The sequence below is a fragment of the Puntigrus tetrazona genome, chromosome 2 (genome assembly GCF_018831695.1).
Source record: "Puntigrus tetrazona isolate hp1 chromosome 2, ASM1883169v1, whole genome shotgun sequence".
NCBI lineage: Eukaryota > Metazoa > Chordata > Actinopteri > Cypriniformes > Cyprinidae > Puntigrus > Puntigrus tetrazona.
Window position 1 is genome coordinate 24,542,775 of NC_056700.1, and position 17,882 is coordinate 24,560,656.

The window sequence follows — 17,882 nt, forward strand, 5'->3', positions numbered from 1 at the left end:
CTGAAAATAAAGTGTTATATATATATAATTATTATGATTATAGATCAGAAAGTGAAAATGGTATTCTAAGAAATCTTATGTTGATAGCAGAAATGGCTATTTCTGTCCATATCAGTGATATTTTTTTGATTATTTATATATTATTATAGTAATTGTTGTAGGTTTTACATGTATAATTTAGAAGATTTATAACCTGATATTTATATATTATTTAAGCTTCATTTCAATAAAATGAAAACCATTTTTAATCGTTTTAGTTTTAGCCAACAATACACAAAGCCATAGCAATGTAGCCTCGACACACCTTTGTGGAAAGGTTTTTAAACACAACTACGCCTATTGATTCAGACTTCACACTTGTTAAATGTCAGAAACATGATGTAATTGTAATCTGCAGGCATGAACCAACCTGCCAAATACGGCTAAACCCGTTTCTCAACAGCTAGTTTGACCACCAAAGAACGACCAGTTCTTTACCTGAAGAATCGGACAGTGAGAAAACATCTAGACCTGCTTTTTTAAAGTTATATGAGAGGGGGGAAACATGTTTCACCAGGCTACTGTAGTCTTTAACAGAACTTTATATAATACATAAGAGAATCTTTCAAACAAGAATGAATCGTTGTATAGGATATCTTTAGCATGAGCGGAATGTGTGGCATTGGTCAACAAAAGTATCTGACAACAACATCTGTATTTCTTCTTCTACCTCCACCTTTGAAAGAGAACAATAGGCATGCTTCAAAAACACTAAATGACAGGAATATGAACGTCAGCAATGACAGTCACACCCATCTACAGAAAACGAATGAACAGAATGGCAGCGTTTTGACCCATTTGGAAAACAACACGTATGTCACCGACAAGGTAGCAAACAAAAGCGGACACTAGCGATGGGTCTTTGATTTGTGAGGCAAATTTCCGTGCAAATGTTCCGGCAGTGAGAGGAAGCAGATGCTTGCGGAGCCATTGAGAACACGTAGAAAGGGCAGGGACGGCGTTGCTGTGGAAACGGGTGAGCAAGCAAGCCTGTTTACCGGCACTGAGTCAGCCAGCGTGCCGTGCCATGTGAGGCTGACCCATATAGCGGCAGGGATAGGCTGATTAGCAGCAACACCCACCCGCCTTCTTGTTAGTGCACATGCTATGGCACACTTGCGCGCAGCTCTCGTATTCTTCCATTTTCTAAAGAGCTCAAAGAGACGGATAATAGAGTTTGACTAACACCCAAACCCCACTGAGAGCAAATCACAGCTGTATATTCACTTGCATGTTCTGTTGTGACTGACTTGACTTTCTTTCTGTTTGGGGTTTTAATGTAAAAAAAAAGTATTATTGGTCATATTTATGTTCCTAACCAATCAGTCAAACCCAGCAGGTATTGCCGAATCTTTAACCTTCTATTCTGAGATTTTTGTTGTGGAACTGACTTGAATAATACACAATTTCCTTCTGTTGCGCTGCTTGAAATGAATTTGTTTCATAATTGATGAACTTTGCAACACTGTCGCAGTTATTGAATAAAACCGAAACACCTCAATACAGCATTATCTTCTTTGGAGCTGCTTCAGAATGTGCCTCGTTTTTTAATTAACACTGTTATTTTCATGTTAATTAATGTGAAGCTGCGTTAAATTAACCTTGCATAAAGTGACTCACAGTAAAAGCTGCTTCAGTTTTGGGTCAGTTTTATCCCAACAAAACATTGGAAAATATAATGCAAGTGCAATCCAGCATCTCAAAATTAAGAATATTATATTTACATTTGGGTTTCAATAAATATCCATCCCCACAGTATAAATTCTGGGCATCTCTTGTTCTTTAAAAACACTATTATGGGACTCGGCAATGGTGCAGAATTGTTTACGCTCTCCATAAAGAGGGTAAGTGACTTAAAAAAGGCGGTTATTCACAGAATGCTGTATAAAAAGAATATTAAATGCAAAGTTGATTGGAAGGAAAGAATTGGGGTGGGAAAAGATGCATAAGCAACAGGGAAGACTGCAAGATTGAGAATACCGTCCAACAAAAAGCCAATTCAAACACTTCGGAGAGTTACGGAGAGTGGATTGAAGCTAGATTCAGTGCATCAAGATTCACCATGTCTTCAGGAAAATGGCTACCAAGCCACTTTTGAACCAGAAAGAATGTCAGAAACATTTTACCTAGGCTAAGGAAAGGTTGCTCAGTGGTCTAAAATATAAAAGTAAATGTTGCATCTAGGATTGTTTTTCCTCCCATTTGGAAATCAAGTGTGCAGTCTGGATGAAGACTGGAGAGGCACAGAATCCCAGCTGCTTGAAGTTCATTGTGAAGTTTCTGAAGTCAGTGATTTGGGGTGCTGTGATGTCTGCTGGTGTTGTTTTATCAAGTCCAAAGTCAACGCAGCTGTCTATCAGGAGATTGCTTCCATCTGCTGATAAGCTTTATGGAGATGCCGATTTCCTTTTCCAGCAGGACTTACTGAGCATGATATTACCGCGCTTAACTGGCTAGCCAACATGCCTGAATTTTGTATTTAGATATATGTATATTTATATCCATACAATAGACTATATATTATAAATACATTTATGCGATATATAAAAATAACATATTTTTATGAAATATATATATACAATTATATACACACAGTACACATACATTTTATGTAAACTAAAACTTTAGTTTGGGATGCGATTAATTGTGATTATTAGTTTGACAAGCGCAATTTTTATTAGCGCAAATTTAATTTCATTAGTTCAATTAATTTAATTCATTACTTGACATTTCTTTGTAATTGTCAGTGAAAATTACTAGTTGGGGGGGGAAACTATCCTAAAAGCATGTCAAAGCAAAGATCCTTAGGGGAACACAAAAGCATTGACGTACAAGTATAACATTTCCTCTCAAATTTATCCACTGCCATGTTGCGTAGACTCTATGAATTACTAATAAAACTGAAAGAAAGAAAGAAAGAGAGAAGCTGGATCTAATTTCAGCCAGATAGAATGAAATTAAAGCCACGGAAACAACACCCATCCACAGATGATCTAGAAAGATGACAAAACTCTCTCTGTTTGGTGACCTAATTTTACTGTAACACCCATCCCAATCTCACCCCCTACAAAGACCACCGTGAGCTCGAAACAGTGTTTTCCTGTTCAACTCAATTAAATACATCTAGTTCCTGTCACTCTGATACTATATTTTCTATATTTTTTCCTGCTCTCCTTCTCACCTTTTGTTCCCTCCTGTCCTTCTTTCACACAATAGCACCCCATCCTTCACAAATGATCATCTTTCCATTGAGCTGGTCTCCATGGCTACAGCTGTTCTACTTCTTTTTAATACCATCATTCTCACTTTCAGTTAAACAAGACACTCTTACTTTCAGTGTTTCCTCTTTCTCACGCGCTCTCGACGTGAGACATCTCAAACTTAAGGGGTCATTCAGAGGTTACACAGTTTCCTTTTATTCTCTCCCACTATCAGATTCCAGAAAATTTCTGAATTCTTTTAAAGAGAGAGAGAGAGAGAGAGAAGCATTGCTGGGAGACAGAGAGATCTAATGAGTCCCGGTGGTCATAGCTTATGTAACAGCTCTCTGCTGCGTTAGTGCTAGCTTAGCATATTCACATCGCACTTGAGCTGATGCAACAGTCCAAATCAGTATTCACAGCGAGCAGCGCATGCAGCAGGGCCACACCAGCACACAGCGTATATGGAAATCTCCCAACACTATCTGACAGTCAGCGCACTGCGCTTCACACCAGAGAGAGAGAGAGAGCATGTTAGCAGGAAATTACGCCACATATGACCATATGAGCAAAATAGATACACAGATAGAAAGACAGACAGATATAGATAAAAACAGAACAAAGGAAAGACATATGCATTCCATTGAACAATATATGGAACGACAGATAGAAAAACAGAACATAAACAGACAAAGATACATAGATAGATAGATGGATCGATGGATCGATGGATATAACTAAAGATAGACAGACAGACATAGATGCATAGATAGATAGACAGACAGACGGACGGACGGACGGACGGACGGATGAACTAACGATAGACAGACAAACATAGATGCATAGATAGATAGATAGATAGATAGATAGATAGATAGATAGATAGATAGATAGATAGATAGATAGATAGATAGATAGATAGATAGATGATAGATAGATGGATAGATGGATGGATGGATGGATGGATAGATGGATATAACTAACAATAGACAGACAGACAGACATAGATAGATAGATAGATAGATAGATAGATGGATGGATGGATGGAGATGGATGGATGGATGGATGGATGGAACTAACGATAGACAGACAGACATAGATGCATAGATGGATAGACAGACGGACGGACGGACGGGCGGATGGATGGATATAACTAACGATAGACAGACAAACATAGATGCATAGATAGATAGATAGATAGATAGATGGATGGATGTAACTAACGATAGACAGACAGACATAGATGCATAGATGGATGGATGGATGGATGGATGGATATAACTAACGATAGATAGATAGATAGATAGATAGATAGATAGATAGATAGATAGATAGATAGATAGATAGATAGATAGATATAACTAACAATAGACAGACAGACATAGATGGATGGATGGATGGATGGATGGATGGATGGATGGATGGATGGATGGATGCAAAAACTCACAAAAATAGACTGAATGATAAACCAGTGTAGAAAGGAACCTGTAGAGTAAGAGATCTGAAGAAAAACTCCTGTTCAGAACTTATATACTTACTAAAAATCCTTATCATACAAACTCTTCCTGGACCGGAGCTGATGTCTTTATATGTGTCTGAAATCCTTCTCCAGCTCCAGTGTTTATTACAGTAAAAGAATACAAGATACATCTAAGGAACTGAGAATCACAGCAGAGATCCAGAAAAATTGGATTCAGTTGTCAGAGAGAAACAAAACACTGCATATTATATATAATAAAATGGTGAGTGAAGAAACGTGCAGGAGGTGTGAGATGATGCAAGGAACATTTAAATGATCATTAAAAAATAAATCAGTATATTTGTATGCAAAATAATCTATGTTTAATTTATTTTGAAATGTAATTTATTCATGTGATGCAATGCATACGTACACAGTTGTTCCTGTATATAAATATATGATAAATATAAAAACTGAATATTTCTGGATTAGGACCAGGAAGAGACTGAACAAAAAGTAATAAAATAAAATAGGTGGACGAGTGTAAAATGAATACATTAATGCTTATATATTAATGAACAAGTAATAAAGCTTTATTGGATATTTTGATTGATTTGACACAGGCAGGTTCACGTAGGCTACCTGATTTTCCATCAGAAGTCTTCAGTTGACCTACTTCAGATGTATCATCAAAGAAAAAACATGGCATTCAGCACAGACCATTCCTGAAAGAGAGAAATCGGTCATCCATTTTCACCTTCTTTCAAAACACAGAGACCCCAGACTCTGACCCTGGAAAATGTTGTAATTATTGGCTGCTTTTTTTCTCCTAAGCACTTTTCTAAAGATGCAAAGAAAAGCAATTTTGGGAGAGAATAAAAAGAATGGCTTGGAAAAAACCTGGTCTGACTCAGTACGTCAAACTAGAATGTGGCACACGGACAAAGAAAGAAAGAAAGCAGAGAAAGAAAAAGAAAGACCAGAGAAAGAAGCAATTTACAGTAGAAAAGAAAAACTGAAAGTATTGTGCGTAAGGGGTTCATGTGAATAAACCTGCCATCCTTCATCCGGCCGGTAGGCGCCAGTGTAAAGATTTCAGTATCACTTTTTATCAATATGCTATTAATTATAATTTTTTGTTTTCATTTTATTTCAGGAAAATTTAAGGCATGCGTTAATTATGTGTTTTTATCATTCAACTAAATGAAAATGATACATTTTAATAGATGTTAAACGTTATTACAAATATTGAAAGATCAAATCTTTAGTGCTTCTTACTAATAAAATTGAAACTGAAAACAAGAGTTGAGAAAACTCAAAAATCTCCTGGTCTCCTGATGAACCTTTTAATTAAAATGTAAAAAATAAATAAATAAATAAAAATTATATATATATATATATATATATATATATATATATATATATATATATATATATATATATATATATATATATATATATTTATTTTTTTTTTTACATTTACATTTTCTTTACAATATATATATATATATACTTTTTTTTTTTTTTTTTTTTTTTTTTTACAGTGTATATACATATATATTATAAGATATGTGTGTGTACTTATGCCAACATGCTAAACTCTCATAACCACAAGCACACACGTCATGGTTTTTCTTTTTTTAATGAGCAATCCCCACTCATTTTGTTTTCCACGCATGCACATTACACAATAGCATTTTTTCCTGTTAACACCATGTGCGATTTGCTTATTACCGATGCTGTGAACGGAAATCTGGTTAGTCTGACGCCTCGTAGCACCTTAAAAGTCAGAAGTTCAACCAGAATCCACATCAGTGCTGTGACATGTTTCTGCATCAGCAGGTCACGCGACTGACAGACAACGCGTTTCACTTCTTTAAACCCAGCGCCGGTCACAGCATCGAGAACTGCACTGCTCACAGACCCTCAGAAGAAAAAGCTATAAATCATGGTGAGTTGTTCTTCTAGCCAATCAGGGAAATTAAGAAAGCTTGTTTTACTAACATGACAACTTACGGTATTTATGTGAACGCTTTTAAATGTAAGGGTTTACGAAGAGCTCATGCTGATTCACTGTAATTATTTAAAACATCTAGCTTTGCATGTAGCTCATGCTAATTTCAATGACAAATTTATTTATATAGCACCTTTTGAATCAAATTGAAATCAGATAAAGTACTTTACAACAATGAAAAAGAGCTAAATACATTAATAATAAATTAAAACAATAATAAATAGAAAGAGTACATGCTGATATACTGAAGTCTTTACAAATGCAATATTTAATTAATTATGCAATTATGTGTAAAAATTGCACGTTTTACAAGTTAGGATTTTGTATTTAAACATGAATCTAAACGGCATATTAAACTATTTTACATCACAATCAATATGCTATTTATTACACACCTTCTAAACCGTTGCACGTAACCTCAAAATGCTACTTCCTGTCCTCATAAAATGTAAATGGCTGATTTCAAACCACTGTGCTTTTTTTTACAGCAAGCTGCATGTTTCACTATGCTTATACGCACGTACACGCTCTATAATCTACATACGGTACAGACCCCTAGGAAGTATTTATAAACTTTAGCCACGTTTAAAAATGTTCCAGTATCATTGCGACACAAAGCACATTTTCCGTGGTTAATAACCGACAAAAAAAAAACCATTCTTTAAATGATAAAACAGCAGATGCGCTGTTCATCAAAATGTATTTGTACACTTCCTGTTTGTGAAACGTCAGCGGAACATGCTCATGATGAAAAACCAACCCACTTTATAAGAACCGACTTTATCAAGCCATCAAAAACCACCACAACTAAAAGATACTTACCCAACTAATTCTGAAAAATATGTCTGCTATTTAAAAAAACGAGCAAAAATAACTATAAAACAGCTATCCTGCAGCATGAGTGCATGCATTTTTTTTTTTTTTGCATGAAATTGTCGCATTTAGATATTTTAAGTGCTCAAACCTTGTTATGGCTTCAAAACTGTGCCACCACTAACCTTTCGTCACTGGCTTTTGTGTAGATTAAATACAACTGCAGTCCAGAGCTGAATCGCACAGACGTGGCGCTCGGTCTGTTCGAACGCGTGGCCTACACGCCTGTCTTCGTAGTGGGCCTTTTCTTCAACGTCACGGCTCTGTGCGTCTTCTGTCGTCTCAAGCGCTGGACAGACACGCACATCTACATGTTCAATCTACTGCTGGCCGATTTCCTATCCATTATTTTCCTGCCCTTCAGGATACTGGAAGCCTTTTGCCCGATGACACCCAGCGCATTCTGCACGTTCTTGCTTTGCACCCAGTACTCCAACATGTACAGCAGCATCTTCACCATTACAGCTATCAGCGTTCACCGGTTTATAGCCGTCAGGTTTCCGTTTCTGATGAAAACGCTGGCCTCCAAAAGCAAGGCGATCGCCACTTCGAAGTGCGTCTTTATTTGGACGGTCGTAGTGGTCGTATGCGCTTGTAACTCTAAGGACCTCAACCAAGAACTATTAGAGACGTGCTATGACCGGAAACTGACAAAAAAGCTAGAACGACACTTTTTCTTGCTTTTGGAGATTTTAGGTTATGTTATCCCAGTGCTCGTCGTCGTATTTTGCTCCACACGAACCATCTACGTCCTGATCGGATCCCTTAAGCATGTCCAAGGGAGGGACAAAGCGGAAAGGAAAAACATAGCTGCCATCATCACGGCGAACATGTTCACATTCATTGTTTGCTTCACGCCCGTTCATATCGGTCTTTTGTTGCAATATGTAATATTAGATGATTCATGGAAAGACTTTGTGCATGTGTTTCTTGATGTCACCGAGTGGATCGCTACCACCAACTGCTGTCTGGATTCGATTGGCTATTACTTTTTGCTGAAAAGAGTTAATAAAAGGGAAAAGCGTTCATACTGAACGTAAAAAGTTATCTTGAGTATAAATTGATCTAGATTAGATTAAGGAAAATCTTTGTCATATGTGTGGAACAATATAGCCTAATAAAGCTTAGTAGTAAAATATAATATATAAATACATATGTAAAATATATGTAAAATATAAGTGCTTGTGGCACAAATATGATAATCGCATATTTTTAAGTATGTTCCTGCTTTGACTGTCATTTTCAGGAAAGATATATTTTTATATGCAGTATATTCCAATAAAATGTCTAAATGCTTATCCCCTACGTGCATTTTTAATTATTATATTAATAATTATTTTTCATGCAGAAGTTATATGCCTTTATGAAGGAATTTAACAATATTGTTTAAATAAATAATCATATTTTATTATATAAAGCTTTGCTATCATTTTATCCAGTGAACTGATCATATGCATTTTTTTATCTGAGCGAGCGACATTATATAGTTATAGTGGCTAATATATCATAGAATTGAAATACTTCTAAGACACAATTCCCAATTTCGTATTTCACCTAATATATTTATTTGATAAACCCTGGGATTTAAAAATAAATATTTGTAAAAATATTTAAAAATAAAAAATTTATTTTTATATCAGTAATGGTGATCAATATGAGATTATTCTATTTACATCATCTATTTACAATATCATTAGATTTTCAATCTACTTATTTTACAGAAAATAACAGAGAATAGTTATAACATGAATAGAAGTCAAATGTCAATATAGTGCACGAATGTTATATATATGCATATAATGTTAATTATTATTATTATTTTTTTTTTTCAATTGCTTTGGTTCAATTCTTGAATGAAACATTTATTTTTCGAACCAATAAGTTAAGATCTCTGAACAATTAACTTGTTCACATCAGATTGGATCAGATTTCTTACTGATTTGAGCAAATTGCAACTCTTCACAACTTCATCTTCATCATTTTTCATTGTGCAAGCTATCACATTCAGCGTTCACATTCAGTTGGTATACAAATGAACTGTATAAATACAAACATTTTTCCATGTACTATTGACTCTTCTCAATGAATATCAGATTTTTAAAATAAATTTCCATGGCCGAATGTTATTTTCGACAAGTGGGGCTCACACGATGACAAAAATAAAAAAATTGGTGGCCTTAACGGGTTTTGAAGCGTGAATGAACAGTTTTGGGTGAGTAACTACATTTTGCAGACATGCAATAAAGTTGTACAGATAGATAGATAGATAGATAGATAGACAGCAGGCCCTCTGAGCAGTTTGCACGGTTTGTCATGTAAGGTTAAACTGCCCTCTAGTGGTCATTCAGTGTATTTGTCGCATGCGCCGTCTCTGCAGTCTCGTGCTCATACAGTAGACAGCTAACGCTATTTGGCACGTGGCAGTATGCATAGCGATTATATTATCACATAAACTGAAAATAACCATTGTTAAATACCTCATCAGGTCTAGGGAGTACTAATGACATCCACATTATTACGAATACGTTTTTCGTCACGTTATCATACCATGTAGGCTTAAAGTTTTTTGTTTATAGAGTAACTATAATCATAGTAAAACCATACCTTCATTGCATACCTTGTAGCATCTCTGCAGGTTTTGTGACCGCTTTAGATATGTCTGTCCAGTCACGGTGAGAGAAAATATTGCAGTTTCAATGTGCTTCTCATTTTATTATAATTGCTGCATTGAAAAAAGAAATGGATAATTAAAAAAAGAAAGAAAAATACACATCAGGTTCTACATGCAATGTAATGTTTCTGGTACAAACTGTTACACCTTTGACATATTTTTCTTTTTAAAAGCCATTAAGAAGCAACAGACATCAATGAGTCGAATTAAACTGCATTGATGCTAAATGCCTGATGTAATTGATATGTTGATGTGTCTAATTAACTTCCAAGTAATGATCCTTCAAAACAACATCTAGTCTTCAGATTGCACACACGTTGCCATGGTGACATGATTCTCCATAGCAACAGAGAGATGCTGTGTGAAATTTCAATGTGCCTTTAGTGAATCGCCATCTACTGGACGGTGCAGTGCAAATGAAGGAAACGACAACCTTTCCACTTGATCGAAATGCATAGAAAATATCAATTAGATATATGCTCTAGTCATACCCAGATATTCTCCATTTTTAATAACAACGACTAACAAACAGTTAAAGGTAGCCACTTAGCAACTAAGAGATAGTTTACAGTAGGTGTAATGATGTCAAAATTATTTTTTATATATATTTTTAACCATCTTTGATTTGATAGTTTTATCAGCAGGATGGGATAAGACATAATAAACCACAAAGCATCACTGAATGAAGTCAAATGCATACTTACTAAAGTCTGTGCTGTTGTTTTCCCTCCAAAATGATGTCACTTCCTGGAACATGACATCATTTAGGAACTGGCTTTTAAAGGGATTGTTCAAAATACTAACAAGATGGTAAAAGTGATAACATGGTATATTCTAATAATTAAAAAAATTGAATACCAGTTAAAACAATATCTGTTTTGACTTTTTGTCTAAAAACAAGCAAAATAATCTGCCAATGGGGAAAGCAAAATAATCTTATTTAAAACAGAAAACAAAATTATTTTGCTTATTTCAAATAAATACTTGCTTAATTTTGACTTGTTTTTTTTTCTGCTTGTCTTGAAAAACCTTCTAGATATTTTGGCTGGAAACAAGACAAAAATTCTTGGCTTGAAAAACATTTTTTTGCAGTGCAAACGGGAAAAAATCTTTAATACTGGATGACACATTTAACAGAGACAAAGGTCAAACAATCAAATGTGTTTATTAGAATGATAAAATCTCCATGTTGATTTACGTCTGAAAATAAGTGTGTGCTGTCAAATAAGTCGTGTGTGTTCATGTGTGAAACTGGGTGTGGATGTGTGTACTTCTATACATGTGAGATTATTTAAAAACCAACAAACGAACGAAACAAATTTCACTGGATACCACCCCTGGACTTCTATACACAGGGACATTACATCATCGCCAGCGGAGGGGTGAAATCAGGATTTGAGCTATGTACAGAGCAGCTGAGTCACGTAAACAACTCAACGTAACACTGATTCAGTCTTACACGAAGGCAAATCTGTGTCGCCATATACACTTTCGTACAAAATGCCAGCTATCAAGAGGTCAAGAATCCCGCTTCAACATTTGCGAAGTCTGTGACAACCAATAAACGCGATCATTTGTGGAACAAAAAAAGCAATGAAACATTGTGGAAAAAGTCAAACGCACATTGTTGACCTTGACTATTGTACAATATTGTGCTTGTTGGAGCATGATCGGAGAGAAAGACATTAAGTTATGACAGCGAGTGCTTATGGGAAAAATCATTTGAATACATTCACAGCACATTCAACACTTTGCTTTGACAATAATAGACCAGAATTAACACAGATGACGCTGTGTGAAAAAGTCAATGTCACTCAACATCACTTTGAGCATAAAAACACACCAGAGATCATTCGAACAAAAGGAAAATATTGCGAATTGCAAATTCGTGAACATTTAAAGCCATTTTAATTTACAACAAGGGACATCTTGCTAGAAAGAAAATTAGCTTCAGGCACTGAATTTTCAAGTGAATGTGTGGACACTTGTATCTTTTTATTGAAGGCAGTTTGTGTGTTCTTTTTTTTTTTTTTTTTGGAGGTTTGAAAGAAATAATCAACTGGGAACTAGACCTATCCTACTATAAATACGAGCAGGCAAAACACGCTTCTACAGTACTAGCATGTTGCTATGCGATACTAGCTTTTCTCTTTCAGGAGAAAACAGTCCCTGTTTTATCATCCACCAGGCAAGAAACTAAACTTTGCTTAGAATTTGCTTAGATTGCTTAGAAAAGTAAAAGCACACCTCAATAAGCTGCTCGATTTGAGGTATCAACAGCACAAATAGCGTGCGACAAGTCACACTTTGAAGAAACACTTGTTTTGGCATCTTCGTAGCTTTTTAGCAAACTTAGCGATTCGGTTTTCTGTTGGCAAACACTTATGAATATGGATATGGCACAGTTTCTTTTGAAGATTGTGAATTTGAACACTTGAAAACTTTGAGATGTTTGCTGAAAGTATATGGTATCTTCCTGACATGCTTATTTCTTTACATAGGGTTAGCATATTAACTTATAGCGCATTTGCTGCTTCCTGCATTTGATTACTTTCTTTAGTGTCCTTGACCTACAGGTAAGCGGCTATATCCTTGCATTTCCTGCCTACCGGGATCTATTTCCTGTGCTCTGGATCCTATTTCCTGCCCGGTGTATCTTGAATGCTGAAGAGAGGAGACCTAAAGACATACACGCAGTAATTTAAACTCATAAACACACACGGGCACACACACAGTGCAATCAACCATGACTCTCCTTTCAGCTGGATTTATGAGCTAATCAATGTTCAACCGACCGTTGCACACAACTGCAGGAGTGTGTGTTTTCTGAGAGCATCAGCAATGGCTTGAGCGTGCTCTCTAGGATAGAGGAGTATGCTTAAGTGATGCGTGCAGCACGTGCTTTTAATAAGACACATCTTGCAGGTGCATGAGAACCATTATTAAATGCATTCCTGTGTACTCAAGTGCGTGTGGCAACTCATCTAATCAGACATCTGCTTTCAATATCTCACAGCCTGATGCTATTAGACATTTAATAACAAAGCTTGCCTATGTGGAGATGGACACTTGTCTGCAGGTCAAACAGAAAGAGAAAGCCGTGAGAAAGAGGCTCTTTTCGAACCCTAGAGACACAACTTTTAAGGCAGAATCCAAACCAAAATGAACTTTGACTTTTCTGAAACAATCTTTTTTAATTCCACTAGTCTGCCGATAACGTTTAATAAGAAAAAAAATCATTACTTGATTTTAAAAAAGATGGAAATATTTTCTGTCTGTTACCTTTCCAAACTGTTGCATGCCATTAAGTTTATAGTTTATTCATAAAATTATTTTATAAATATTCAAACATTTCAAGATCAGATTTCCAGGAATGTATGAATTGAAAAAAAGTATACTCTAATTGCAATGTAAAATCTGCCAAATTCCTAAATGCAAACTTCATCTGACATCTTAAATAAAACTGCTTTAGAAAGACAGCTCACTGGGGTTTGGAACAGAGCCAGAGAGTGTTTCTCTGTACATTTGATTATAATATGTTTAGATAATTAACCTTTTAGTTTTCTGATATAAGCGCACGATGATTTAAAGACACATGACTGAAATTTGCAATCTGCGAACGCTGTTGTTGATGAAGAACTTTCAAAACAAAAGCAAATAAATACAAAAAGAAGGGATTATGATGGATATGACAAGCAAACGATTGGTTACTTCACAGACAAATACACATCCAATAACATAACTGGCTTCAAGTCACATGACATCTCTCTTGACTTTTCAGTCTGTTTAGTTCTCTCGCATTGTGATTCCTTTTCTCTGGGTTTCCATTCTCGTTTGTTCTCCTTTAGAGTCCAGGAGAAACAAAAGGTCACACGGCATCTTTAGGAAGAAGCGTTCAAAGGTCCCCAAGACAGAGTATGTCTTTCTCTGTCTTTGTGTCTTTTTAGAAAACAGCAGGTATTTTTACCTCAGTTCTCTGTTCCATGTTACATTGTACATATTGAGTAAAAAAATTCACTGTACAAAAAATGAAGAAACAAAACAAAAGACAAAAAGACTTGGAATCCAGCGTGTTCAGAAGTTCTCAGAGAGTCTTGTTTCTCTGATAAAACTCACAGAGCTACACAGAACACAGAAATTCACATGGTTGAGGCCATGAAACTCATCCAAACAAAGTTTTCTCTCTCTGTCTCTCTCTCTTGTAAAGTCTGACTTCAAGGCTGAGGTAATACTGAGGTAAAGGCCTCAGCTCACTCGATAGAGAACAAAGTCATAAAACACAAAAGGTTTCCAAGCATACAACAGAAAAACCTTATGTTTTATATTCGTACATTTTGGTCAAAATAACGCATCAATAGGCGTACTGGGAATCTTGCAAATAGAACCATGAGACGGGGCCCCGCCCACATGTAGTGATGTCACACACAAGCGTAATGGAAAAGTGCCACGGATGGAGACAGACAGTGTTGATATTTTGGCTAATATGGCACTTTCTGTAATTATATGCTGAAATAGTTTCAGTTCATCTTTCTATGAATCAGGGGTTTACTACTTAAATCTTAAGCTAAGACCATCTATTCAGGAGCATTTGGATTTTGGCTTGACTGAGCTGGTCTTGATCATTAATAGAAAATATGCTCATGGGCTTGGACTTTCTTGTAGGCCTCAAGTACTGCAAAACTGCTACGTATGTTATGGAGAACACATACATTTTAATGGGCTACTAAAAGTTAGAACCAATCAATAATCACTGTCACGTGAAAGGAGAGAAAAGCGATTCCATAGTACAAGTTCATTCCAAATCTTTTCTTTCGACCAGTTAGCCTGTCCAAATTTGCTCCTATAGCATTTACACTGATGTAAATGGGCTGTCCTGTACGCTGGTAATAACAGCACTTTGTTTAGTGTTTGATATCGACCAGAAACAACAACCACTGTTAACCACTGAGTCATTACTCCAAGAAACTGTTGGGTTCTTCCTCTTATTAGGAGTTAGGAACTGTTCCAAAAGAAATGCTGTCTTTAGATCAAACGAACAAATCTGCTGAAAGGGTAACCTGACAAAGACAGTCAAGATCTGAACAGATTTAGCGATAGATAGTCTTCAAGATGTCTTTCCTCCATCTGATAAAGGCGCAATAAAGATTGGTGAGCAATACTCATAGTCAGTCAGCAAGAATGAGAGCTACAGCGAAAAGCATATCTCTGTCTACATATCTGTATGATTGTGGGTGATAGAGAGAAGAAAAAGGCAGCTCTTCTCGTAGTCATCGAGGTCCAGTTTTGGCTTTTCCTCATGCAAGCAGTTCCAGACAAATGAGGAAAAGGATGACAAGCAGGTGACGAAAGAAACAGAGAGAGACACAGAGAGTTTCTGTGATTGGCCAGGTTGCGCTCCGCGGTCCACATGAGGTTTCAGCCGCTCACGTTTCTACAATATCCCACTTCTCGCATCTTGATTCCTCTCTGTTCACTGGCCTGTGGGTGTCCGATCGCTCCCTCCCTTCCCGAGCAGGTGACTGAAGTCCGCCAGGTCAATGAGCCCCCGGGACCCGTGGAGCACGGAGCGGGTTAGTCCTGCAGGATGCTGCGAGGCTGGGGTGTAGTGGTGGCCCGCTGGAGGTATGCCGTGGCTGCTGAATATGTAGCCTTCATGGGTCCAGCGAAGAGGCTCTCCGCTGTACTCTATCTGGGTGCTGGGTGCTGACACCACTCTCCGCCGATCGGGGGAGTCTTGGGGAGTCATGGGGTAGTTGTATTCACCTGCCGACTTGCGAAGAAGAGTGCCTGGGCGTATTCCCTGATCCCTGTACTTGGAGAGAGAAACGTAGCGTTGGCGGTCGATACCAGTTTCAATGGCTTCCTCATGGCGTCGACCGGATCCTTGCAGAAGCTTAGAGCTGAGAAACAAGGTGGATGGTGGAGGTGGACACTGGGTTCCCACCGAGCTCAAGAAGGTCTGGCTTTGGTCCCAACTGGATCCAGAATCAGACAGGCGTAGCCCGCGTTTCTGCTGCAGAGGAGTTTGCTCGGGTGTGGGAAGCAGACCTGGATCCAAGTCGCCCGCTTTAACCCAACCATTTGGCATTACTAAGAGCGTCTCTCCCTGTGAGCGTGGCCGGTCCGTGCCGCTGTGCCGGGAAACGCTCATCACGGAGCCGCTCCTGCTTTGTCCCATCATGCACCGTTCCTTCTCACTCTTCCGCTGAGTACTGGACGAAGGGGTGTTGCTGTGCGTACGGTGGCGGTGTTTTTGACCCATGATCCAGCACACTGCCAGGCCTGAGAGCGCTGCCCCGGTGGAGAATGCGGAGACTGCAGCGACAACCAGCAGGTTCAAAGTAACAAGACTTTCTGGTTCATCCATAAAACTCTCACGTAACAGTCCTGCAAGAAAGAGAGCAGAATAGGTTACAATCCAAAACAACAAGGAATTTGGGGCCAGTTGTACTAACAGCTTGCATCAGTGCAAACTTTCTTTTGGTCATAAAAAACTACTGTCAGAATTTACTAAAGCTGCACAGTGAAGAATTAGCACTGAAAGAGTTTACCTTACAGACAAAAAATTTATGGGAGGAGAGTATGGAAATGAATCACGCAAAGCAATTTACTAACATTAATCAATTCACTAATGTTAATGGTATTTGTGCCACTATTTAACACCCCAAAAAAGCATGTCTTAAACCATTTTGTGCTTGAAATGGCTGCAATTATTGGCTCGTGGTAGAAGGGACAAGATTTTTTTAACATATTAATTTATTTGGAATGCCAGAACACCAAATTACCTAAACATATAATTTGCCAAGCCATGTTTTTTATTTGCTTCAGGAAATAAAAGATGACTTGGAACGCTTATTTATACGACACCAGGTCTATGAAAACATCTTGCAACCCTTCATTTTTTGGTCGTACTGTGGCTTCTTTATTTCTTTATTCTTTATTTGTGACTACTTTGGTATATGTGTTAGTTGATATGTAAATTAGATGTTGCATCTGTGTTTTATTTCATTCACGTGGTGTTAGTAAATCACCCACAGAAATTTCAATGCCCAGCTGTTTTGGAATTGTGCTCTTGTGCTAATTTGCAGTGTTTAGTAAAACTGCCCCTTGAATTGGGGCCTACTAAAAAACTACTGACACAATTAAGTTCAAGAGGACTAATCATTTAAAAACTGAATGGCTTATAAAAGCATCAAAGAAGCTCCTCATGACTTATGAAGTGGTGTGCAATTGATCTATTGAGTTTCTGCAAATTACAGCTCCAGCAATCGATCAGAAAACAAGAGGCTGTTGACTACAGTCGCCCCTAATTCAGTGAACTTAATACAGTGTTTTCAGTAGACTAAGGCTGTGGCTTTCCATGACCTTCGGGAACCTTTCCTTTTAAAATGTCCTGCCTTAAGTACCATAAACATGCATACGCCACTGTAAATCACTGACCTTGAGCAACCTGTGCAATTGAGATTCATACTGGAAATGTGAGTAGATGTAAGAACTAAATGTGTCTAAAGAGATCATTTGATAAATTCAAAAGAACGCAGCGGTTTTTGAAGTTGATGACTCATGCTTTTCATACTCTGCTTTCTAATCGTTTCTCTTGGAATTGGCGTTTGTGTAATCCTGGCC

General features: G+C 37.2%; 1 protein-coding gene and 1 pseudogene across 1 annotated transcript; one reads left to right on the top strand and one right to left on the bottom strand.

The window, feature by feature from the left end:
* Positions 1-6,520: 6,520 nt before the first annotated feature.
* LOC122325496 (G-protein coupled receptor 55-like) lies at positions 6,521-8,764 on the top strand. Its single transcript, XM_043220538.1, has 2 exons — positions 6,521-6,649; positions 7,735-8,764. Exons 1-2 carry the CDS (start codon positions 6,647-6,649, stop codon positions 8,617-8,619), a joined length of 888 nt encoding a protein of 295 aa, XP_043076473.1. The 5' UTR covers positions 6,521-6,646; the 3' UTR covers positions 8,620-8,764.
* A 6,272-nt stretch (positions 8,765-15,036) lies between these two features.
* Positions 15,037-17,882, bottom strand: part of LOC122356164 — a 47,800-nt pseudogene continuing 44,954 nt past the window's right edge.